This window comes from Pleurodeles waltl, chromosome 11 (assembly GCF_031143425.1).
Source record: "Pleurodeles waltl isolate 20211129_DDA chromosome 11, aPleWal1.hap1.20221129, whole genome shotgun sequence".
NCBI lineage: Eukaryota > Metazoa > Chordata > Amphibia > Caudata > Salamandridae > Pleurodeles > Pleurodeles waltl.
Window position 1 is genome coordinate 53668718 of NC_090450.1, and position 26540 is coordinate 53695257.

The window sequence follows — 26540 nt, forward strand, 5'->3', positions numbered from 1 at the left end:
CCCACCCAACTCCCCGGAAATGACAACAGGACAAACAGGTGGGAAAGAGGTCTTATGTATATAGAAGCATAGTGTTTATATAAAAAAAAAAAAGAGTGAATGGAAAAAATCTGAATATGGTTACCACACACAGGAACTTCCAGGACGCTGTCTGACGTCACACAGGGACGGACCAAGCACCAAATGATGATCGACACCCAAGAGTTAAAGAAAAAAAAAAAAAAAAAATACTCCGAGCCCAACCACTTGATGGCGGAATAATGCATAGTATGTGAATCCAGGAAGCTCTTCAGGCTACAAAACTACTTCTGCTGGTATGTAACAAAGTAACAATTTTGCTCTTTTAATCGATCTCATCTTTTAAGTTCATGCAATCACATGGACAGAGGTGACACTAATAAGTGTAGTTGAAATTTAAGATATTCTTGTTTGAGGAGTCCCTACCTGAAAGTTCATATTGATCAATTAATTCTCAGTTTTTCTGAGGTTTACCTCTACCTGAGCTTCTGAATTTGATACCACAGATTCATACCATTCCTCTTTTTCAAAAGGCCAAGCAATTCAGCTGAAAGTGCTGTTTCATACAGCAGACCTAAATGGGGGGGGGGGGTGTTCCAGTGAGTGGCTGACTGACCTGAAGCTATTATGTTAAATGAACCTAGTGGTTGTTACTCATCAGTTGTCTTTATAAATCTATAGCATGGGCAAGAAGCAAAAGCTGCAATGAAATGGGTTATCGACAGCCTTAGTTTCATCTATGCCAGAGCTAACTGTAACCCAGCTATTTTCAGGGCATTCTGCAAGAAAAAAAGCCATAACAGTCTTCTTGGTAAACACTTCATTAGGAGAACTGTAAAAAGTAGCAATATGAATGTTCCAGGGCAGGCCCTTGAGTTGGACAGGCAGCCCTGAAATATTTCTCCCACTAATGAGATCTTGGCCCATCTTTGAGGTATGTACTTTTTCCTATTCGTTTTTCTTTTTAAAGTGATTATGCAACAGATGCATAAAAGTTACTTTGCTCTTAAACATGGACCTTAATAGTATGCTGTAGTTTGCAACTTACACTACCTCTCCAAAAATGTAAGGCTCAGGTATATACTCTGAATCTAAGATTAACTTTAGAAAATTGCCTTATTTGTGTTCTCAATATTTTATCTGGTTTTCAACCTGGGATGGGTATGTTCAAAAATATGTATTACTGAAAGAGAGCCATGCTGGAGAATTATATTGACATGCAAGTGACATAAATGTATTTACTAAATTAAATAGCAATTATGTAGTCTCCTAGCGGGCCTTCCTCCAGACCAAGCTTCCCACTCTCGTCCTTCTGTAGTAGTCATTAAAGAGAAAAGAACTTGGTGTAATAGTCCCCTTGGTTGTGTGATGGGTGCAGCCAGTGTTGCTTGCTTCAGAACATCCCATGCTTCTGGAAGAAGGGTAACTAGAAAGAGGGTTCATTTATGTTTTGGATCTTTACTCTGTAAGTTGCACCATATGAAAACCAAGCCTATGGCATTACCTCCCAAACACCTGGTACTTCAAGGGAAAAATCAAGCTCGCTGTGCTTAATTCAAGTGTTAATTTTGTCATTTGTACTTTAACTCCTGTTTTGTACATTTAGACTTGAAGAAACATACGTCTGATGACAACCCTGATAAAGTTACTTTGGAAAAAGCAATTGAATCATTAAAAGAGGTTATGACGTAAGTATAGTTTCTTCTACACAGATTGATACATGAATAGGCACTTTAAGCGGCTCCACTGATCTTCGCCTTTGTTTAAGGGAATACAATACGCATGAGTTTATCGAACAATATCTTCTGGTATTTTTGTGCTTTTTATAGTTAACCTTCGGATTAGGAGCTTCTTTCTTATGCTTTGTCTGGATGTGTGCATTGTAAGTGATGGGGCATAGATCAGCTTTTGTTCCTTGCAGCCTTGAAGAAGTCGCAGGGAGTATCAACTCCCATGACGAAACACGTGTTGGCTGGATGGTTGTGATATTAAAGATTAACTTTCACCTCATGGATTTCCTCTGAACTTTGTTCTTGTGGGCATACCAATTGAATTGGATCATTGAGTTTTGGATTAAAGGAATACTATTTACGGACTTACATTTGTTTTTCACTTTACGAGTGCCTTGGTCTCTGTATCTATATTTGCCTATAATTTTGTGTAACGGTTTCCCTTTAGGCATATTAATGAAGATAAAAGAAAAACGGAAGGGCAAAGACAGATCTTTGATGTGGTTTATGAAGTAGATGGATGTCCCGTAAGTAATGCTTGTAAACGTTAAGTCCTAAAATGTTTTAATGGTGTTTACTGAAGTTCTGGTTGAGGCACAAATGTGGTTTATTCCCTGGAGCTAAAGATGCTTTTTTTTTTTTTTTTTTTACTAGTTTTATTTGTCCATAAACCTGACAGCAGTGGTTGCAGCACCGTCAAAATGAAGCAATCCATTTGTATGCTTACACGGATCATGCTTTTAAAAATGCAAATGGTGTTCTGGGGGAGTGAAATATTTTGTGTGTATATATGTATGTATGTATGTATGTATATATATATATATATGTGTGTGTGTGTATATATATATGTATGTATGTAACATCTTGATACTTACATCATACCTGGATGTTAGCCTTAGACATGTAACTCCTATGGCCAGTGCTGAAGATGTACATCAGTGTGGAGAAGCTCAGCACAAGTTCTGGCGAGGAAAACCAAAACCTCTCACCCTGCTGACACAAGAACCCTGTGAAGAGCAAGATATTGCCTGTCTGGAGCGAGTTCCAGTGGATCTTGTCAAATGTATCACTGAAGCAGAATGTGAGACTTTTGGTCCACGTCTGGACTGCTGCACCTATTGGGCTGCCTGTCTATGTGCAAAGTTCATGACCCCAGTATGCCCAGGGTATGGTGAAGATTAAAGGCCAATGCAGCATTGTGATCCAAAGAGACATTTCCTAAACTGTAGTTTGCACTCCTCACCCATCGCCATGAGAGGGTGCAGTGAATCTTGAGGGCTGTTACACTTGTGCAGCGCTGTGGTGATAAGAGGGTCCTGTCCCTGGGCAGCATTGCGACCTGAAGAGGTACACCACCTTGAATGCTCAGTGCGACTCCTGTATGCCAGGTAGCATGGATAAAGAGAGGGCTGCTGCCTGTGAGCATTGTGCCATAGTATGTTCACAGCTGCTAAGGTCTCATTGGAAACCATAGGCCTGATGCTAGAGAAACAGTACTTTCAACAACTGAGGAGTACCGTGGAGGTCCAGACCCTGTGCCTGTCCCAACTAGACTACTTCTCATCACTAGCACTTGCTTTGCCACGGGATTGCTGAATTTATTGGAGCTGAATGCTCCTAAGCCTTCCGACTCGTCTCCCGTAGGCGAGACTGCACCTTGAGTCGTAGAGCCATTTAGGTGGGGAGGGGAAGCCTGCACTGACTGAACTGCCGAGTACGCCTGGACAATTGACTTTGAATAGCCATTGTGGGACTTCTAAGCCTGGATGTTACCCCTCCTGCCTACCCCGGTGCGCTGGGCATCGGAGGGGACCACAGAGGTCCAAATCCAACTAGAACACACAGTACTTTATTTTGGGCCGGTGCAGTACCCACAGTACTTTCTCCTGATCTTCGGGCAGCGAAGACAACCTCTTTCCCATGCTGGACAGGGTGATGCCATGCTCCTGTGGGGTGAGACCCTAGGTAACTCTATTTCCAGAAGTAGTGGAAGCAGCCCCACTACGTTGGATTCGGATTCCCTGGGACAAGCAAGTCCGAGGCAGCACTGATGCCTTATGGGCCTCTCTGTTGCCTCTTTCCAGAAGGTGGCTCAACACGCACAGCCTGTGGAGCGCCAGCCATGAAGCGGGCATGCCAGTCCTGGGTACCATACTGTACTCTTCATAGTGCTTGTTTGTGGACTGTAAAGCAAGGAAAAGCAGATCCCAGCTCCCTTCTCAGCACACTGCTGCCGTACTGACAAGAAATAGTCCCATGGCAGAGGGGCCTAAATGGAATCTTTTTTGGCCCTAAGATTGCAAGAACAGGTGGTAAGCCAACAAGCACTTGGGAAACAGTTTGGGGCACAAAAGGAGGTGGCAGGCAGCAGGCCAACACATAGTCATGTTGCAAAGTGGCAGTCCCACTGACACCCCAAAACCAAAGCAGTTAATCAAAATGGTGGTTTCTCCTGGCAGCACAGCAACCTCCTGGCAATGTGCAGATTGTAGAGCCAGCAGCGCCTGGTTACAAGTCCCATGCCGTGTCTAATGATAGGGGTCAGAGCACCAGTACTTATACTCAAATTGCCTTTGATGTAGTGGGTGATTTTAAAAGAATCCTCAGAAGTGCACAACAATCCTTTTCAGCCCAGCCCTGGGTCCAGATGATCAGTAGGGCCTAAATCTGCCCTTTCTGTGAGCGCAGGACAAAATCTATACAAAAAGTAGGTGTGTAACACCTCGCCCTGCCCAGGGAGACTATCTGAATGCAGATGTATCCCCTCTGACACCCAGCCCTTCCAGTGTTCTGGCTGTCTAAAAAGAATGCACAGTATAGCTGTCACCCAACCCCATACATGCATTGGAGACAGGCTGCAATACCCACTTCTAAAAGTGACAATTCAATTCTAAAATGGTAATGTAACATCCACCTTTACCAGTAAGGAGGATTTATCATTGCCATTCTCAACCTACCAAGCATGAGAAAGCTACTCCTTTCAGATCAGGAACTAACAGTTAAGTGTATAAGGAAATGCCTAATGCTAACCTATGAGAGCAACAGGCTTCACTGTAGTGAAAAATAAAATAGGATATTTGTCACTACCGGGCCATGCCGAAACATAAAAGTACATATCATACTTTCTACTTACACAGCATCCTGCCCATAGAGCTACCTTAGGGATATACTATGTGCAATCAAAGGAGTGGAGTATAAGGCTTTGGAAGTAGTTTCAAATGCCAAGTTGAAGTGGCAGTACAGTGCACACACAGGCACTCCAGTGGGAGGCCTGAAACGGGTTTGAAAGGCTACTTCTGTGGGTGACACAATTAGTGCTGCAGGCCTACTATTGGCATTATCTACGTGCCCTGGGTATATGGTATACCACTTTACAAGGGACTTAAAAGCAAATCATATCTGCCAAACAGGTGTAAACCAATTATGCTATGTCTATAGGAGAGCCCACATGCTCTTTAGCACTGGATAGCAGTGGTAACATTCTCATAGTCCTAAAGGCAACAAAAAGGTTACCAAAATGTCAGGAGGAAGGCAAACACGTTTGGGGGGTACCTCTGTCAAAAAGAGCCATTTCCTACATCTTGTAGCTGTCTTTCTTTACCTAGACTCAACCCTGCCTAATGCGAATGAGAAATCTCTCTACAGCATGTCCAAGCTGGTATCTCTCCTTTCTTTGTGGTATGTGAGAGAAAAATGCTATGCTAAGCTTTACTGTCCTAGAATGTGACTTTAAACTACGCAAAACTATTAACTTTCATACTGACCAATCAAAGACAATATGTATGCAATAAGGCAAACCGTACTTATGAAGACATGGCAGTGACTCCACTTTGTTCCCTTATTCACTCATTTGTTAGACTAAGCTATCACCCTCTTTGCAGTGCCCCCTGTTGCTGAAAGCAGTTCACTGTAGATTGTAGTTTCCATTTACAGCTCTCTACACTCACCTGTTGTTAATTAAGTTAGTCTTCAGTTGGTTTATAGGATTGTGGTGGGAAGCCTAATTATTGGTGACTTTGAGATATATAAACCTCCTGATCATTGTTCAAGGAGTGAACAGGGATACTAAAACTATAATCTGCTATAAACTGTTTAAAGATGATGGCCTTTTTAAGGTTTCTTTATCCCTATAATTAGTATGCCACAGACCTATCTGGGTCATCTATCTCTACTGAGCTCTAAAACTAATTTGGTTGATTTAATTATCCTGCGTTTGTATGGAAAAACTCAATCTTGGTGCAACACATTCCACTTCAAAATGGACTGCCCTTTTAAAAATAGGGCTCTAAAGTCTTTAGTGTCACACAAGTCTACATCTACCCATAGAGAGCTAAATATGAACATTCCCACCTGTGGCTTGCCTTTCTTTTTCTCAAAAACCTGATGCTTTCTGTGCACCACTGGAACTTAAATAGTATTGTCCTGTTCAAGTGAAGTAGGAAAAATACAAAACTTAGATGCACAACCACATCCTTGTTCCTACTGCTGATCATTAAACTTTCTAACCACTGCTTGTTGGTGTTCAATACTCTTGAAATTATTTTCTTTTGCTCCGTACTGCTAATCAGAATATTTGTAATGTTCTGGACATCACTGCACACTTCTAGATTTCTCGCAATGTGCCTCCTTGGCTAGGTAACAGGCAACATCTCTGTTTGGATTAAATGACCGTATTCACAACTGGATACTATCGAGAGCCTGCTTTATAGGCCGCTTCTTGGAAGCTCCATTCTAAAATATTGGCAGATTAGTAGACTGCGGCACAAGGATAACAATTTGCCTAAATTTAAGTAGTTTGATGAACTAGTCAAACTGAACCTACACTTAAGCATGGTTTGATAAACAGACTAAGTCTATGCTGTCTCAGGCAGGTTAGTGGCCAGCAGTTTTAAGTCCAGCTTTTTTTTTTTCATAATCTTGTTTATAGCTGTTTTTAGCTGGACTATAAATTCCCCTAATATTGGCAAAACATGAGAGCAGAAGAGAAAGTTACAAAAAAAAAAAAAAAAAAAGATTGTCGAATAACATGTTTTCTGGCCATATGGAGAGGCTTGGTTTCCACCTGCCCTGTAGGCTACAGAGTTTGAGAGGTGGTACTGATGGCAAGGTGAAGGGACTGTTCTTTTCATGGAAATGTCACTATGTTTTGGGCCATACCAGGATTTCTGTTAGTGTTTATTACCAGCATATTTAGTCAATGATTGCCCCCCCCCCCCAATATCTTTATTTGCATTTATATGGTCAGCATGGCTTATGAGACCTAATGTAACGTATCATTTGAGTAATCAGTGATATACTGATTGCTGTACCTAAAAGGACAGTGTTCTGTGAGTGAAACCTACAGTAGTAAACTGGAAAGCATGGCATGTAAATCAAGTGTAAAATAATTTCTGCTAAACTTAGTGCTTCACATCCTTTAGGGGCGTAACCAATGTGCCTGTAGTATAGGCAGAACAAACTATATCCAAACAACTCGTAATAAAACCCCTTGTCTGAAGTCGCTCATAGAAGTGTGCAGGAGAGCGGCGGCACTCACAACAGGAGCACTGTATCAACCCAAGGAGTCAGTCGTAGCTGCAGTGGGGGAGGGTGGGTGAAGTGGGGGTGCTGGGGCGGCACAGCGGAAGGATGGGGGAGCAAGAGAAGGGCACAGGGGCCTCAGTATAACCGAAAGTGTACATACGCCTGATAAGGTGAGTGTCCATCGCAGCCTTTGACTAGGGGGCTGTGTGGTGGGCGGAGGGTACCCAACAGTAGGATCAGTCTGTTAGCAAGGATCTTACTCAGGATTTTATAGTCCGCATTGACATCAGACTATAAGAACTCACCTCGAGGGGGTCTCGTCTAATTTTAGAAGCAACACTGAAGGCTTCACGTCCCTGGTAGAATGCCTTGGACGTATGCTTCCCGAAAGACCTCTAACAAACAAGGAGCTAGGGTTTCCCTAAAAGCGGAGTAATATTCCATTGGAAACCAGTCCATGCCCAGGGTCTTGCCATGGGCTATTTTGCTGATTGCTAACTGGATTTCCTCAATTTGTAAAGGTTGCTCCAATTCCAGCAGCTGGATTGCGGGTCAACCGGGGAAGAGGTAGCGCACGTAAGTAGTCTCTGGGCTGTTGATCAGGTCCTTTGGAGGGGAATACAGCCTCTCATAGTGTGTAAATAATGTCCACTTGTGCATTCACCACTTGACCCTTCCACATGGTGCCAATCAGGGTCCTGGGGACCATATTTAGTTAATGGTGAGGCTAAAATATAGAGGTCCACAGCTTAATTGGATCCCCTTACACCACTTGTAGCAGTGGTGCCAACCGAAGCCAATGATTTGCCCACCTTGTTTAGGATGTCCTGTACTTCTCCAGAATTCACTACCCAAAATGACCCTTTTTTAAAGCACTCTTAAAGTTGGCAGATTAGAGAATAATTCCACAAGTAGATCATGACCATTGGTTGTTTATTCTTTGGTATCTCGGGCAATAGCTAACTATGAAGCAGTGCCGGTGGTGGACCTGCTGTGTACTATTAGTGTCCCGGGGCTAAAGATGCTTTTTCATTTAATAAAATTTAATTTATTAGCTATACAATTAGCTGCAGGAAAACAATTTTCATTGCAGCACAGTCTATTATTGAATTATCTTTCTATACTGTTTTCTTTGCAGGCTAATCTCCTGTCCTCTCACCGAATGCTAGTTCAGCGAATGGAAACCATTGCTCTTGGCGATGACTTGTGTGACCGAGGAGAACAGGTTACGCTGTTTCTGTTCAATGATTGTCTTGAGGTAAGATTTATTTTATTTATATTACAACGGTACACATTCAGCCAGGTTCAAGCCTTTAGACTGGTGAAGGCGCAACTCCTTTGCCAGAATATTTTTTGCTAGAATATGTACTTCTTGTAATGGAAATAGTGTCAAATCTGGCATTTTAAATGTAAATATATGGTTGTTTCCCTGTGCTTAATATGTAAATAAAAAGGTGCCAGTGCCCAGAGCCCTCCTCTTAAACATACGGCTGCTGCAATTAAACGTGTGCACATTGAATACTGAGGCGGCATAATCCTGAAGCCATCTCGGGCCTCTTCAATCCATATAAAGCCACTCCCTGTCCCTTCAGCTCACTCTTGCAGCATTCTACTTTCTCCCTTTGTGACGCTTTTTTAGTTTTTCCCTTCATCCGTCTTTCACATAGGTGTCTTTTGCTCGCTGCAAATGCTTGAAGCAGAAGAATAAGCCTGGGCCCTCAAAAATAAGTGCCGGTGGTCCGCACCGGAAACAACAAGCGCAAATTAAGCACTGCTGTTTCCTCTTGTGATGCCCATACCTGCCCTTGGATGCCACATGAATTTCTAGGTGCATGTTGATGCACTGTCCCCAAAGATGAGTGTCAAACTTTCTTGGAATGATCACTGCACCACTTGTGTGTAGGGTACCAATGGTGGCTAGAAAAGTCAAACATGCCAATTTAATTGTGGTGTTGCAACATGAATCCTTTTCTGGATTCACCTGATGTGCATTATTCAGATATAGTGGTCGGATTCTGAAATGTCATGTAAGTGTCCCCCTTCTTTTCTTTTGGGTGTTGTCGGTATCCATTTCATGCTATGTCCGTTTCCCCCATAACGTCAGATGCGTGTCCCGGAAGCCCTTGTGTGTGGTTGCCAGCTTCCCATTTTTTTCCGCCATTAACTCTGGAAGCAACAGCAAAAATTCTGCTAAACCCAAAATAAATTTTCAAAGGAAAGCGACAGATTGTCAGTAAGAATAAGGAGAACAAAGACCAAAAGTCACCAAAGAAGAGAACAGACTACACAAGTCGCAGACCTCATGGTCCAGATGCACAGATGAGGAGAAAGCTACCTGAGGAAGTGGAAAATACTCCTTTTAGGTTCCACCTAACCACCCAGTGCCACTGGAAGGTTGCTCCGAAGGACAACCACGAGGTCTGCAACCTCTGCCTGCCCAGGGACCACAACACAAAAAACAAGCTTGTGCAGAGTTCAGTCCAAAAACCTTGAGAGCAAGGGGAAAGCAGAGGTGAGAAGACAACACAACCATGCAGACAAAAAAGAAAGGAAGCCAGTTGTTGAGGGACCCGAGGAGGACTCCAACATCTAGGACACAGAGGTGGCTCAGACTGACGGCTACAATGCTGAAGTTGAAGGGGTCCTTGAAATCGAGGCCAATTAACTGATGAAAAAATAGGTTTTTGGGGAGGAGGGTCCCTCAAACACTAGCTGACATTTTAATAAACACTCTTGAGCAATGAAGACTTGGGACTTAAGGTCACACAAGACTACCGCAATAACTAAGCGCTCTGCGGCTGATAGGAACTTGAAATCAAAAGAAAACTACACGGCCTGAAAGAGACAGATGTCAGTCCCCCCATTGGAGAAATCTTATATGTTGAAAGTTGATTGAGAGAAGGATAGGGTTGAGGAAGGCTCTGTGGAACAGACTGATCTAAAGAAACTGAAGTTGAAGACTTGATGCCAAAGACGGAGCTCTCAAAATCCAGAGACACTGCTCAAAGGTGAAATGGCCACAATCCTATAGAAACTAAGCATTTCACGGCTTCAGTGAGACTTCAGAGTTCCTCAAAACCACCAGGGGGGAGAAAAGCAGGGAGCTCGATCCACCAACAAGAGATCTTGCTCTATGAAGAATACATGGAGGACTAGGCTTCCTTGCAGGGTTCAGGAAGTGACAGAAACCAGCTGTCACAGGCCCTGGTCTCTGTGCTTAGATAATGATCTCTCTCCATGACCAGCAAGTCAACACCATGTCATCCTCATGCTTCAACACCCTTCGTATGCTCCACAAGACCTTCAGATGGATTCCCGTAGAAACCAGAAGAACGGTCACCCACGCCCTCGTCACCAGCAGACTGGGCTACGGCAACGCCCTCTACCCGGGAACCACGGCCAAGCTCCAGAGAAAACTCCTGCACATCCAGAACGCCTCAGCATGTCTCATCCTCAACCTCCCTTGCCACGAGTCTGAGTCTGGAGACAGGCCAGTAGGGCTGGTGCCACGTCAGTTGGTGTCTTCTCTGCGGGGCTTTCAGATCAGCAGTCCTTGTTGTAGGTTGCAGGAATCTGATTTCCTGAGTTCAGGGTCGCCCCTAAATACTAAATTTATGGGTGTGTTTAGGTCTGGGGGGCAGTAGCCAATGGCTACTGTCCTGGTGGGTGGCTACACCCTCTTTGTGCCTCCTCCCTGAGGGGATGGGGGCGCACATCCCTAATCCTATTGGGGGAATCCTCCTATCTCAAGAAGGAGGAGCTGTCCTGACTGGTGGCTGACTCCTCCTTATTGTTTTCTTTATTCTCTCCTGCCTTGCCGCTGAAAGTGGGGGCAGTGGCCGGAGGGCTGGGCATCTCCACTAGCTGGGATGCCCTGGGGTGCTGTAACAAAAGGCATGAGCCTTTGAGGCTCACCGCCAGGAGTTACAGTTCATGCAGGGGGTGGTGAGAAGCACCTCCACCCAGTACAGGCTTTGTTCCTGGCCACAGAGTGACAAAGGCACTCTCACCATGTGGCCAGAAACTTGTCTGGTTGTGACAGGCAGGCAGAAACTGGTCAGCCTAGCACTAGGAGTCGGACTGGTGTTCAGGGGGCTTCTCTAAGATGTCCTCTGGGTGTATTTTACAATAAATCCCACACTGGCATCAGTGTGCATTTATTGTGCTGAGAAGTGTGATACCAGACTTCCCAGATTTCAGTGTAGCCATTACCGGACTGTGGAGTTTGTGTTTGACAAACTCCCAGACCATATACTCTTTATGGCTACCCTGCACTTACACTGTCTATGGTTTTGCTTAGGCACTGTAGGGGCATAGTGCTCATTTGTTTGGGACTCATTCCTAGGGTGAGGAATGTCCAGAAAAATATATTGAACAGAAGTATGCAACTTCTGTACATTCCTCACTGGCCTTCATTCTGCTCTGATGAGTCAGTGCAGTTTATCGGATAGTCAGGTATGCTAGAGTGTTTATAAAATTCATTGTGATTTTTTCATGCCTCATTGGCACGTGGAAAGTCTCAGCAACTGATGTCAACGTGGAGGTTGGCAGCAATTCTATGTGGGTGTAGACTTGTTTGGTAGGCAGAGTTGTGGGCGAAGCAGTGTGGCGCTACCAGGCTGCAGTGCCGAGCTGGTGCTGGGGAATAAATCTTTCAAGGCTAGTACAATGCTTGGGAGAATATTCTTAAGGTATGGAACCTTTAGGTGGTTTGCTTCCACCAAAAATATCACAATTAAAGTTAGGTAACTTATGTTGAGGCTGAAATGTATACTTTTTTTATGTCTCAGTTACTAAAATAGAGCCGTTGACTTCTGTCTAGTAAACACTAAACTTTGTTGTTGGCATCTAGTCCACATAGCTGCAAATGTGGATTATTTTGGAAGGCTGAGACTTATAACTCACACATTGCTTTTCGTATACTATTTAAAATGCAGTTTGCAAAAAAGTCAATGGGTAATGGCACCTGTACAGGGATGGCCATGATTGAACAGTATTGGCCTCAAAGCAATATAGCAATAAAACATAATCTTGAAAAAGATGAGATTACAGAATAGAAAACCATTTAAAGGAAACCTTGTCTTGGCAGCAGATTCATGTTAATACATTAGTGTTTACTTCCCAACTTACATGACTTGATGCCAAAAGTCGACCTGGGGATTTTTGCTATTGTGGCATCCTGACATGATGGGCCAGGATATGAATATTGGTATGTGGGCATATACCTGTTCAGAAAGTATGGAATGGCTAAGGAAAGTGGAGCAATCCAATTAGTTTGGTGGCAAAAGCATAGAGACCCTTGGCAATCTTAGTGAGATTTAACTGAAATATTCCAGCTGATAAATTAGAGGTGGTCTTCAAAATAGTAAATGAGCTAAACATGCATGAACTAACTGTGCCGCTAATGACAAACCTGTGTCTTAAACCACCATTATTTCAAATAGGTTTTAGTGCTTGGTAACACCAGTGTCTTTTATTAGTTCATTAAAAGCTTTGGTGGTGGTCACTTGAAATTGCTCTCAGGACAAACTACTGTTCTTGAATTTCAATAGATTATACTGAGCGTTGAAGGCAAAAAGAAAGTGGCACAGCCTCCTCTTTAGCATCCCCTTTAAGTCAATGTTTTTAAATGTCATAGATGGCATTTCTCAGTTGCATTGTACAAACAGAGGTATCCTACTTTTTATTTTCACAGATTGCAAGGAAGAGGCACAAAGTCACATCTTTCAAAAGTCCTCATGGACAAACAAGACCCCCAGCATCCCTCAAACACATTAGTTTAATGCCTCTGTCTCAGATCAAGAAAGTTCTGGATATTCGGGAGACTGAAGGTAAGGATGTTTAGAGTTCTTGTGATCAATAGAAAATGGGACTGTTTTCTGGTAATCTGCACACAGCACAACTTCTTTAATGGTGGTAACTCTGGATTTTAAGCACTTTCTAAGATGGTGGTGTAATATGTTCACTGAATGACAGTTCACTTTGTTAAGTAGAATATTAGGCAAAATTGTTTAATAAAACAATAACACATTGTACAAAGTGTATACTCTAAAGTTGCTGAAATTGTTGACAATTAAGGAAACGTTTTCAAGGTTATTTTAATAAAAGCTGCATTTAAGTTTGCTGTTTTCCTTTTTTGTGATTTTTATTCAATGCTAGAATTTGCTTTTTCATCAATTGGGAAGTCAGCAGTTGCTGAGTAGGTTGGTTGTGGATGGGAACCTCATTTAGTAGTCCGCCACTATGTGGTGTAAGTCTTCTGTAAGGTCAACTGGCACCCTCTTCACCGGGAGTTGCTCATAATTTGCACACACTGACTAATAAGTGTCTAAGTGGTGGGTGCAGAACTCACTATCATCCCAGTGCTGTGGAGAACAGTGGGGATGAAAATTTAGCAGTTGTACTCGAGGAGAACATTTTTTGTTCCTCAGTGCCTTGATATTTGGCGGCTGGGGAGGAATTTTGGTGGGACAAGCGTACTGTGGCTGCAAATTAGTTGTTGGTGTTGTCGACAGTCTCGTCGATGGATCATTTGCTACTTCACTGACTGGTCTGCCAACATAGGTTCTCTAATCGAGAATTATATTCTGTAGCGGAACCTTGTGTTAGAAATCTACACCTACAGCCTAAGGAAAAGTTTCAAGATAGTGGTTTGCTCTGGAACATATAGACAGTCTGTGGTATACATCTGAGATGTAGTGACCTCTTTTAGGGGGTGAGACCGAGCACTCGTTGATTGGGCACCATCCAAGAGTTTTTAACCTGTCAGTGCCTTGTACTGCCGTGCTGGAGTTAGAGAGCAGTTCCCACTTCAGAGAAACACTCGAGAGTGAATCTGTTCACGACACCATCACTGGAGAACCACAGTTGCAGGAAAGTAACTTGTTTCTTGTAACGTTTTCTGCAAGATGTTTCCACAACAGTGACGGCACAGTCCTTATTTTGAATACAATGTTAATATGTTCTGAATGCCACATCGAATTGGTGTAGACCAACCATTGTGATACGCTTTTGATGTTTCAGACAGTTAAAATATTTTCTCAATTACCTGCATCCTGTTTGAGTCAAATGTTAAACTTCTATATACATAATATATAAAGGGGGGCTAACTGTTTCCCCTTTTATACTCCCAGAGGTTTTTGTATAAACCAGGAGTATATTCAGACTTTTATTAGTACAAGTTTGAAAATAGTAATCAATTTCACACGAGTGGTAGATAATTTCTGAGCAAATTAGTACTTGTTACATCACCCAAACTGATCAAATCTGCTTGTAAAAACCATCTATGGAGACGAAAGGATGCAAGATGGTGTTTCAGCCCATTGGACTGATTTTTGGAGGCCGTTATAAGCTTCTCTTCTCAACGTCCGCCCCCCCCCCTTCCCCCCTTTCCCCCAACTATACTGGTACATTGGTGTAGGAAGCTGCCTATCTATGTAGTGTATAGAATGTAAGAAGACATTATGCAGATAGTCCATGCAACCCTTATTGGTTTAGAGGGGTTAAAATAATCCCAAATGCTCTCTTTTGTGGTAGTGTGGGCAAGTAGTTTAGGCTTAAGACAGCAGTGATAAGCATTTGTTGATCACACAGTCAATAAATGTAACACAAGAAGATACTAGAGACCAACGTTTAGCAAAAAATATCATGTTTCAGCACTATAAAAGACTTCAAGGAAGGTAAGTACTGTTGCTGTCTAACTTTTGAAGTTAGTGACAAGTTTACTCAGATGCACTTTTACGCAGTAAAGACTTTCTTTGGGCAACGTACATTTACTGCATAAGGGTCTTTGCAGTCTGTTTTCGTGGGTCCCTTTTTATATTGTAGGATGCTGTGGGGGCAAGGTCCCAAAAAACACCAGCCCTTCAGTTTTACCCGCCCCAAGGGCGTCCAGGTGCTGACATTGGGTGCCTTGCACACAGCACGGTTGACGTAGAGGTGGGGCCATTTGAAAACAGGCTGCAGAGGAGGACTTGGGGGACCAGTCCAGGTGCTCTCCAAGGGAGCAGTGTCTATCTTGAACCTGGGCCAGGGCGCTCTAGTGTGGAGGGTTTAGGTCACCTGCTTCTGTGTCAAAGGTACTCACGATGCTTGGGTAGACCTGCAGAGTGTTGCAAAAAAGCATAAAGTAGGGCCACTCGTGTGTGCAGCCTCATCCGTTCCGTTGACCCTCGGGTGCAGGTAATCTTTTTGCAGTGGTGGTATTTGGGCCAATCCGAAACAAGCCTTGGTGCTTGCAACTTCTCCAGTGCCCCGGGTATTAGTTAAGGCGACTCCTTGGGTGACCTAGTATCTCCAAACTTCATAGGTGGATTGGTCTGTCTTCCTGCAGCTAGATGACCTCTTCCTGGGAGACTGCTGTGTCGGGCGTCCTGCTGGTCAGCAGGTCGGTGGACTGGATGTCTGGGTTGTTGCCTGGGGGTGCAGGGAAGTGGCTCTTCCAATTCAGTGGATATACTGGCTTGGTTGCAGAGTGCTGGCAGCCCCCTGAGGCTTTTGAGAGATGCACAGCTGCACGACGAGTCGTGTCCAGGCAGTTGTCAGGACAGTAATAGGTAGGCAGGGTTTGGTACCGAAAATCCAGGCTGGTCTGCTGTTCCTGCACTGTTCGGCTTTTCTTTGTCCTCCTTCAGTCAGGTAAATCTGTTCCTCTGGTGTCAGAGGGCCACCTAAATACTCAATTTAGGGGAGTTCAGAGTAGGTGCTATAGGAAGCTGGCTCTTGATATGATGCACTAAAAAGTACACTGTGCAGAGAGAGCCCTTATTTTGCAGAGGCAAAAGTAGATAGTACTAATGCTCCATTTTGTGGTAGTGTGGAGGAGCAGTTAAGTTTTTCTCAGAGGGTAGTGCTAAGCATTTGTTGTACTCACAGAAGCAGTAAATGAGACGAACGCAAAGAATAAATGTGAGACAATTTAGAAAAATAACACTTTATATAAATTTTTAACGCGCGAATGTCATTATAAGCTAAGTTTTCAAAGATACATTTCACTTTAAAAAACCGACACACTGCTTCAGAGTTATTCAATGTTAACGTATGGAAGGAAAACACATTCAGCCAACAAAGCACTTTAGAACGACTCACGTGACCAGTCTTGTGGACTTGAGGCGCGTACTGGGCAAGAGTTAGGACCACACTAGCCGATCACTCCAGGCAGCACTGATGCAGAGGTGTAGTATGGCAATGGTTGCCCAGTGTATTTCATTGGGGATTGGTCTGTGTGGATTTAGGCTGCAGGCTACAGCTGGAGGGGTGGGTGGGGGGGCAGTCAGGGACAACCAACAGGTAAGTCAAAAACGTGGGATGCTCAGATGTGGGTGCACCTTTGGTCCTTGGTGAGTGTTTGACAATGTTCAGCATTCCGTCCATCACTTGTTGTTTTTGCTTTGTCGCCCTAAGTGGGAAGGGTATGCCCAGACGTGGGTCCCGTGCTTCCCATGCCACTGGATTCAAGCTAGCCTGGCTGATGAGGGGTGAAACCCCGAAACCGGTCCCAGGATGCTTGTTTCCGGTCCAGTGAGGACCTGGCTTGGCAGTTCGGGCTGGACTGTTCCCATGAGGAACAGGGTCAAGACCGATTTGCATATGGCTAGGTCCAAACTGGGGTGGCATGGGTAGCAAAAGAACGATGGATTAAACCCAGATCTGTGACTGGGGGTGAGTGTTTGACAATGTTCAGCATTCCGTCCATCACATTATTTTATTTTATTTTTTTTTTTTTTTTTCCTTCACCAGAGGCGACTGATGCAGGTTTGTCCTTTGGTATCCAGTTTCCCTGTCCAGGAGTACTTGCAGTGGGGGAGGAGAGGGGGGGAGAAGAGGGGGGGAGGGGGAGAAGAGAGGAGGGAGGGGGGAGAAGAGTCTGGGATCTGGGGTCTGAGGCTGCAGGTGTCGTCTGAGTCTTGGAGGGGTGAAGCCACAGTAGATTCGAGCTCAGGAGAGCTGGGGGACATCGTTGACACCAAAGGTCAACTTCAACTTGGGCTGGCGGCAATGGCTACAGTGGTTGATTGAGGTGACTGGCTTCTCTCACCACAGAATCCACGGGAGAGGGGGCCTGCGTACAGAGGCACTATGGACTCAGACCCTGGGCAGCAGGGGAACCTTATGGACACCAGTGACCCACTTCACCTCCGGTTTTGGACGGCAGGTGCAGTGATGACTTCAGGTGTGGAGTCTTCCTGATTCCAGGAGTTGCAGAGTACTTTCTTTAAAGTTGGTTGCTTAGGGTGTCAAACATGGCTAAGGTGGCTGAACTGGTCAGGGCCAGTCACTTAATACACTAGTAGTTGGTAGGTTTTCAAGGGATTGGGAGGGGGGACCTTGAAGGTGCCCTCTGGTGCATGCATTTGTGAATTCAACACTGGAATCTGTGTGGGTTCACCAATACGAGATTTTGGATACCAAACATCCCCATCATTATTTAGCTATGGAACTCGTAGTGACCAGTGTCCAGCACAGGTATTTAAAATGGCTTTCCCGGTCACTTACTATGTCAGAGAATCGACAGACATAATGAGCATATTTGCTTGTGCAGATATGCCCTCCCATGTAGTATAATGCACCCTGCCTTAGGGCTGCAAGGCCTACTAGAGAGGTAATTTACATATATTGCATGCAGTGTTAAAGGACAGGGCACACAGGCTGTGTGCTATGTTGTGTTCAAATTTTTTTTTGCACCAAGACACATCCTGTAGTGGCACCCTGTCATGTGCTTGGTAAGGGGTCCTTTATGTTGGCACAATTTTTGCTGCAGCCCTTAGGGACCCTCTTTAGTACCCCAGGTACTAGGGGTACCTTTTTCTAGGGACTTACAGAGGGTGCTAAATGTTTGGTCAATTGGGGAAACAACTGTGCTGTTTTGGGGAAAGATCTGGCACTGGGGACCTGATTAGCTGGAACCCAGTGCACTTTCAGTCAAAATTAAATCAGATGCCAGGCAAAACATGGGTACGAACCATGCCTAAAGGGTGCTTTCCTACAGTAGCCAATGGGCTGCTTACCTTTAGGGCGACTACACTCCCCGTATGCCAACTGTCTTTGGGGAGTGGGTATAACCCTGTTCCAGAATTCCTAGTTCCACCAAAAACAAGATGGTTGAACTCTTCCTTCGTGGAGCACACCAGGCTACCCACCCTAGGGGTGTCTCTAGCCTGCTAGTGCAACTCCCCTACCTGCATAACCCATTTCCCACCTATCCTGGTGCCAAATGGGCCCCAGGACACGGAGTTGCCTCTCCCAGGTCTGGGGCAAGTTGGGATCCACATATCAAAGGCAGCAGGAACTTGGAAGCCCCTGGACTTGGTATGCAGATTTACTAGCGATCCTGCCAGAGGAGGTAATAACACCTTCCTCCAGAGCAGGCATGGTTTCTGGCTTACCGGCTATTACCTCCAGAGAGTCAGAAACATGTGTATGGTGGCAGGCTGGTCAATACCAGTCAGCAAGTACACTAGAGGGCGAGTAGGTTTCATGGGGCACACTCTGGGTGCATATCAGATTAAATCGAAGACTGGGGGGGGCGTGTGTCCATGATGGTGACCGCATCGGACGCTGCTTAACGAGCTCCATACGGGGCCCGTACATTATCCTGATTTTCAGCACTGCGGGGATCCTATCAACAGCATACGGACCTGCAAGCTCGGTCTACGCTCGCAGAACCCCCAGAATGACGAGGGTGTGGGGTGGGACACGGCGAGTCCTGGTCCACCCGAGGCGATAGAGGCCGCATAGGCAGTGAAAATGATCAGCTTTGTCACTTCGAATCCACGCTTCATAGACTCTCTGAGAAATTTGAAAAAATTCTACATGCGATACTAGACACTAAGACCTCTTTGAAATCTAAGATCGACTGTCTCTCTGGAGGTGAACTTGTTGAGAGCGGACCATCGTAAACTTGAAGAAAGGGTCACCCAAACAGAAGCAATCACACAAACTGTATTGCCGACTTTCCAATCAATGCAAATACAAATAACGTCGTTGCAGGAAGAACTAAATGCCCTTCACCGTAGGGCCGAAGATGCGGAGGGCTGCTCATGGCGCAACATCAGTTTTATCGGTTTCCCTGAGTGCTCAGAACTTCCCAGTGCCAAACTGTTCTTGGAAAAATGTCTACTATAGATGGTGCTCAAAGATGACACACTCCCTCCGCTCTCCATAGAGCGGGCTCACCGCATACCAAGTCATCTGTCCACTGGCCTATCCCCCCCCCCCCCCCCCCCCCCCCCCCCCCCAGGTGGGAGCTCCACCACACCCTCTCATAATCCGTCTATTGAATTTCTGCGATCGTGACTTGATCTTTCAACCGTTCCGTACCAAGGGGTCTTGGCACTTTGGAGGTACACTAATTTCTGCATATCCAGATTACACATTGGAGGTGCAACGTAAACGGGCGGTCCTACATGTCGGTTAAACAATGGTGCAATTTCACAGGATGGTTCAGTAGCCACTTCACAATTAACGATCATTGACACTTTTCGTAATTACTACTGATATTTTATTTGAGAAACCGGTTGACCTGGACGCGGGCTGTGCACAGGACTTTCTATGGGGCGTGTCCTAGGCTCACAGCCCAACAATGCACCACTATAAAGGAACCCATACAATTAGAAGGGATCAAAACAGCTATCACTCAAATAGCACGCCACAAAACGCTGGTTGCAGATGGCTTACACATTGAATATTATGCTGCGTACCCCACCATCCTTACACCTTGATTATTGGAGGTTTATCACAAAGCGTTTGAATGGGGCTCCCTACAACACTCCTTGCACGAAGCCCTAACTGTGAGGTTACCTAAGCTGGGTGTGACACAACGGGTGTATGGTCCTATCGCCCTTTGTCCTTACTCAAACTTAGACTGTAAAATACTGGGAAAGGTACTAGCTAACTGAATACTCCCTGTAATGCACATATTAGTACACCATGACCAGTCCGGCTTTATACCGGGCCGTACCACATTTCTTAATATCGGGCGCCTTTTGCACTTTATCCTCAATACACCACCCGGTGACACACACCAAGTGCAGTCTCCCTAGACATAGAAAAGGCCTTATATACTCTGGGATGGGATTTTCTCTTTGTATGTTTAGAAAGAATGGGATTCGGACCCTATCTTTTACGATGTGTCAAAAACGCTGTATGTGGAGCCATTGGCTAGGGTGAAGATGGGTCGGGTGATATCGAGCGGTTTCATTATACGAGGAACACAACCGGGCTGCCCACTGTTGCCGCTCCTCTTTGCCTTAGCCATGGAACCATTGGCATGCTACCTGCGTAACCAGGCTCAAGCCTGGGGGATATGGGATTACCAGCGGTTCCACATGGTATCCCTATATGCGGACGATGTTCTTATTTACATTAGAGATGTACAAACTACACTATCTGAGCTAGAACTGCTGACACGCTTTGGGAGGATCCTGGGACTCCAAGTCAATTGGCCTAAATTATGTGTTCCTGCTGGCATTGTGCCCCACCCCCCCCCACCAAGAGACCTAGCGGGAACAATTCCCTCCTGCAATGGCAGTACGATACTTTCAAGTATCTTTGTTAATATTTATCATACATCAATGGACCTTTTTGATGGCAACCTAAGTAGAGCGATAGCGAATATACGCTCATCTCTTACTTTTTGGCAATCACTACCATTATCACTGATCGGTAGGGCGGCAGTATCCAAGATGTTAATCCTGCCTCTGCTGCTGTATTTTTTTTCTCAGTCTTACCCATAACGATACCACGCACCTTCTTTAAAACACTGGATAGCCTGCTCTTGGATTTGATCTGGGGGGACAAAACCAGCAGAGTACCCTTCTCCAAAGTCCCCTACAAGAGGGCGGTTTGGGTGCCACACATTTCGAGACGTATTGTGCAGTGGCACAATTGCAATGGCCGACCTCATGGCTGATTTCACTGCTACACCCGAAAACACAAGACATACAAGCTCACCTGGGGAACGTTGTTCTTTACACTTGGTTAACTGATACACTAGGCTTGGTATTGCTGTGACCCCACTCCTGAAAGTAGCCCACACATGTTGGCACCGTTACTTACACCTCAAAGGACCTTACATCCCTTACTCACTGGAGATATCAATATGGGACATTCCCAGGATAAAACAGAACACACAAGCTCAGGCCCGCACCCCCTGGAGAGAAAAAAAGGGCCACACGCTTGGGATATTCCTTTTCGGGGGGCACACTCCGATCCTTCCCAGAAATGATCACAAACTGACATTGCACCAGCACAATTGACCACTTATCCTACTATACTACAAAGCATGCGCAGCTTCTCTGGTACGGTGTCAACTGAACCACCCGCATCTCCTGCATTACACTACATTCTATAAGCCAGGACCACTAAACGAGCTATCACCAACCTGTATACAGTACTGCGTGCATCAGCCACTAACCTCTTGCAAACAGCGCACGAAAAATGGAACACGGCACTGCCAAACCCACTGACTATATTGGAGGGGGACATAGCTCTACACTCTAAGTGAGAGAGCCCTTAAAGCCAGGTTCAGGTTCACCAAATTTGATTATATACATCACACATCTAGATCCTCAACGCCTCCATCGCATGTACCCTACACATGAGCTGGTTTGCCCACGTTGTGAGCCCCCCTCCCCCCCCCCAAGCTGTTTTTTACATTATGGTGTGGGACTGTCCAGTCTTACACGCTACCTGACACAAAATTACAGAGTTGATATCGGAAATGGCTGCTCTTCCTCTACCTATGGCACTGACCTCCTGCCTGTTAAGCATTCGCACAGAAAAGAAAGGAGATGAATACCTTCACAGGTTTATTGACTTAGCATTTGTACTCTTCAAACGCAGGATAGCCATGTCATGGAAATCTCCGACTTCCCCCATCCATATCGCAATGGTTAGAAAACGTATTGATTTGGTCTAAAGCAGAAGCTTATCTCTGATGGCTCCATGCCCGGGACATCCTTAACACGGGAGTGGAATGCTGGGACCCCCTAGTTCTGAAGGTGGAGGCTAAAAACTATTTGCATCCACCCTGAGACATGCGATTGTCACTGATACACACATTATTACTCCACACCTGCATACCCACCCAGATGTCAAAGGTGACTGTTTACGCTGCCAATCCCCTCTCCCCTTGGTTACTGAAGCCATTATGTAGTTGGCTAACTCTTAATGACCAGTGCCCAGTCCATACTATAAGATGGCTTTCCTGTTCACTTGCAATATCTAGCAATAGACCTAGACATCACAGGGGCATATCTGCTCTTGCAGACATACCCTCAGATGTATTATAATGCACCTTGCCATAGGGCTCCTAAGGCCTGCTGTAGGGCTGACTTGCATATAATACATGCAGTGGCTTTGTGCCATGTCACGTTTTCGCTCATGGCTTGCACCTTGACATGCACTCTGCAACGGCTGTGTGTGTGATTTCTGTGGGGGTGCCTTAGCGTAGCACAATAAATATTGCAGCCCTGGGGGGGCCCTCTTGTAGTACCCGTGCCCTAGGTACCAGGGGTACCATTTATCAGGGACTTAAAGGGGTTCTAAAGTCTTGCCAGTTTAACAATTGAGTAGGTGGCTTTTAGGGGAATGAACATTGGCAGTAGACCCTGTTTAGCAGGCTTCAGTACACTCAGTTGAAAACCAGCATTTATTAGTTCAAATGGAGGTAAAATGTGGGGGGGGGGGACATCTGCAAAGAAGTCCAGTTTCGTACAATTGGAGAATATGATTTTGGTAAACTATATTCCAAAGCTACACAAATAAAGTACAAAAATATTCTGCTCATAAATAATTTAACTTTGGTCCCAAAAGATGTACTGTTTTCAAAATTGTGTGTTCTCTTTGCAAATTAATACTTTCAACCAGTTTTCAGTGTTATTTTTGCTATATATTGTGAGGTGGTTATTCTGATGCATAAGCCTCGATGCTCAACCCATCCCCTGCAAGGTGAATTATCTAATTGTATCATCAATGTAAAGTCAGTATCTTACTCAGTAATTTATGATCATGCATGTTGGGATGTTTGGGTCTAGTGTATTTCTTGCCACAGGACACAAACACGTTTTATAAACATTACATTTTCTGTTATCAATTGCAGATTGTCGCAATGCTTTTGCTTTAGTAGTCAGGCCACCAACAGAGCAGACAAACCAGTTATTCAGCTTCCAGCTGACATCTGAGGAACCACCAAAAGTGGATTGGTTGAAGATGCTGTGCCGACATGTTGCAAACACAATTTGTAAAGCAGATTCTGTAAGTTGTCAAAGTATTGTCTATATTTTGCAGATACAATAAGTATGTAGATCAAAGTTTTCTCTAAATTCCAATGATTTTTGGGAGTTGAAAATGTACCTTTTCTAATCTGAAAGGCGCCTTGTGAAATAGTTGGATCCTTACATTTAGTGTTGCATTTATTGATATAAGTTCACTAATACCTTTTTGTAGTTTACATAGAAAATCATGTTTGATAATAAATCGGTCACTGTTTCACAAAGCTGTTACAATAAGTCTTAATTCTGTTTAATTTTTGCAAATTGCATAACGATTGATAGGCAGAGTCAACATTTTCTGGCTAGAAAGTGCCAGAAATCAGAACTCTGTATTTTGTTTTGGCTGATCCAAAGCTTCAGGAACAAAAAAGGTATAGAGAATGGAGTCTAAGTAAGCCTTTCACCAAAAAAACAATGGTGGAAGGTGTCTTAAGGCAGTGTATGTGGAAAGTCAAAAACATTTTGCATCAGCCTAGAAGAGTATTTAAACTGCACAAGCCTCATGGCATTTCATTTTTGTGCAAGTTGTAAGAGTTGCCTTTTGACTGCTTTGATAGCACCTGATTCATTCTGGAGTCAACAGCAGAATGTGTCAATATACACTGATAACAAAAAGATGTCTTTTGGAAGAGTAAGCCCACAAGACACAAATTTTCAGGAAATGCTAGGGCCTACATGTCTATAGGACTTGCGTAATTATCTGAGCATGTGCTTGTGATTCGTTTTTGTCCTTTAATCATGTAATATCAAGTTTCTTTTGCTACATGTGCTGATTATGAAATCTGCTGCTGGCATGTACCTGGGTTATAGATTTTTACTGAAGGGTTTTTAATAATTCTCCTTTTAGCACATATCAATGACATTTTTCTGTTGAATATGCTCAGTTGTTTTTGATTCTAGCTCTAGCATGGCAGATGAAACACACGTAGTGATAAGTATGAAGCATCAGTGAACAGGATGTATTTAGTGGATGTCCACTATCAAGTCATAGTATTCTCCAGAGATTGTCTGGAGAATGCTGCAGATGCCAAGTTGGTTTGCAGTCATGTGACCTAAGGTGAAGTGTAATTTTGGCAAGATTACTTTTCGTTCACTGATTGGGAGTTCAGAGTCCTCCCTTTCAGCATATCCAGTAAAGATCCCATTTATTTTGCTTCTTCATCTGTATAATTTTGCTTTTCGCAACTTGGTTGGAAAGAGCCTTTTTTATGCAGCAAGTCTAGACAACTGGGTGCACTTTCACTTTGATTTCCCGCTCTGCTTTTGTTCAGGGCTCATCTGTCATACATGCTCTGCGATTCAGTATTCTTTGAAGTTGGCCAGCAATACGTGGATATGAAGGAAATGAGCGTTATTTCAGTGTTTATGTAAAGCAATTTGAAATGTAGTGTTTAAAAAAGAACGGTATCTGATAGATACTTCTAGTTGCGGATGCCTTAACTTTTTAATTTCCCTTGGGTGTCTATGAATCAGGAGATTTTTCTTGAGCACTCTGCCTGTGTGCTGTCAGGTGGGCTCGGTCGGCTCTGCATCCGTCAGGCATCATGTGTGCTGGACATGGCATCATAGGTCCTGTATAGTTGCTAGCCCGGCACACCAATGTCAGTTCTTTTCTTTCCCCGCCATCCAGCCATGTTCGGAGGAGGAGTTACCCCTCAGTTTTTTTTTTTTTTTTTTTGACTTAACTTTATTTTTTGACTTTTGTTGAAGCTTATTTGAGTGACCCTCCTCGTGCGTCGAGGGATGTCTTCGCGTAAGACTCTGTTCAAGCCCTGCTTATCCTGTCATCCGGTGATGCCTGTCTCAGATCCACACCTCGTGTGCTTGTGGTGTCTGGAGTAAAACCCACAAACCAAAGTCCTTCTCAGAGTGTCTGGCCATGAATTCCAAGGCTTTGGAGGAGTGGTCCCTAAAGCTTCTGGCAGCCTGGCGTTTGGCTCCATGCCGTTCCCGATCTGGGTCGAGAGGAAGGGCCTGAGAACGGTCACGGAGCCCCATTCATCTACGTCCCATTCCAAGTCCTCTGGACGATCAGGTAAGAGGCCCCAAGAAGAGTTTGAAGAGCAGCAAGCGTTCGTCGACTTAATTCCGTTCGTCAGCCAAGACGAGGGACAGAATGCCTCGTTGTTATAGGCCTCCATCCTCAGAGCCTGCGGCTGGGTCGGATCCCAGAGTTTCCGGGAGCCAGAGGGACCCTGCCCTCTGGAAGGAATTTGGGCCGTCTAACTCTGCTGGAGACCTTTCTGGCCCTGCGTAGTAGACAGGGGCCCCTTTGGGAACCTCAGTTCCAGGGGGCACCCTTGGATCCTTTCCAAGATCTGAACTGGCATCTGTCATACCACCTCCACCTTCTCCAACTCTAATATCAAAGCTCCTGCTGCCACCCATGCCCCCATGTCTACCCCCATTCTTATTGCCAACTCTGACACAACGCTGACTGAGACTTCAGCAGGGAACCTCCTGACCCTCCCTCTTATGGAGAGGGGTACAGTGAGGGATTGAAGGGGTTGCTGGACTACTTAGAATCCCAGCTACTAGACCCTAAGGCCTGGCAGATGGACTTGGGTGAGGCCAAAGGTCTAGACACTTCACCTGACTCTGGCATGCTCTCTCTACCATGGCTACAGAGGAGGGAGCATCCTATTCAGTGGTGGTGCGAAGATCAGATAAGGACCTTGAGCTCCCTTTGGTGGCAGTCAGGACTAACCTCCTGTCAGAGGTGCCGCAGCTTCATCCTCTGAACCCCTTTTACCTCTAATGAAGCCCTTATAGAGGACAGGAGATCCATGGTCCAGCCAGCACACACCCACTACCTGCAAACCTTCCTAACCTGGTGCTTCCCCACCAGTGACCAGTTGTAGGCAGGATTCGCCATCACCTGCTCTACTTGCCAGCCCATCACGTCAGACAGGAGGGTTTTGCAAGTAATCCAAAGAGGCTATTCCCTCTCCTTCAGGTCTACCTCTTCATCCATGCCACCATCCTGCGATCGGATGAT

At 44.8% G+C, this 26540-nt stretch overlaps 1 protein-coding gene across 4 annotated transcripts in view; it reads left to right on the forward strand.

Annotated features, from left to right (window-relative positions):
* Positions 1-26540, forward strand: part of ECT2 (epithelial cell transforming 2) — a 201735-nt gene that overhangs the window by 146967 nt on the left and 28228 nt on the right. For all 4 annotated transcript variants that reach the window (XM_069213046.1, XM_069213048.1, XM_069213047.1 and 1 more), the window contains 5 exons: positions 1625-1706; positions 2197-2275; positions 8410-8529; positions 12967-13102; positions 23371-23525. In XM_069213046.1, the coding sequence (XP_069069147.1) occupies positions 1625-1706; positions 2197-2275; positions 8410-8529; positions 12967-13102; positions 23371-23525 (572 nt within the window). The remainder of the gene's footprint in view (positions 1-1624; positions 1707-2196; positions 2276-8409; positions 8530-12966; positions 13103-23370; positions 23526-26540) is intronic.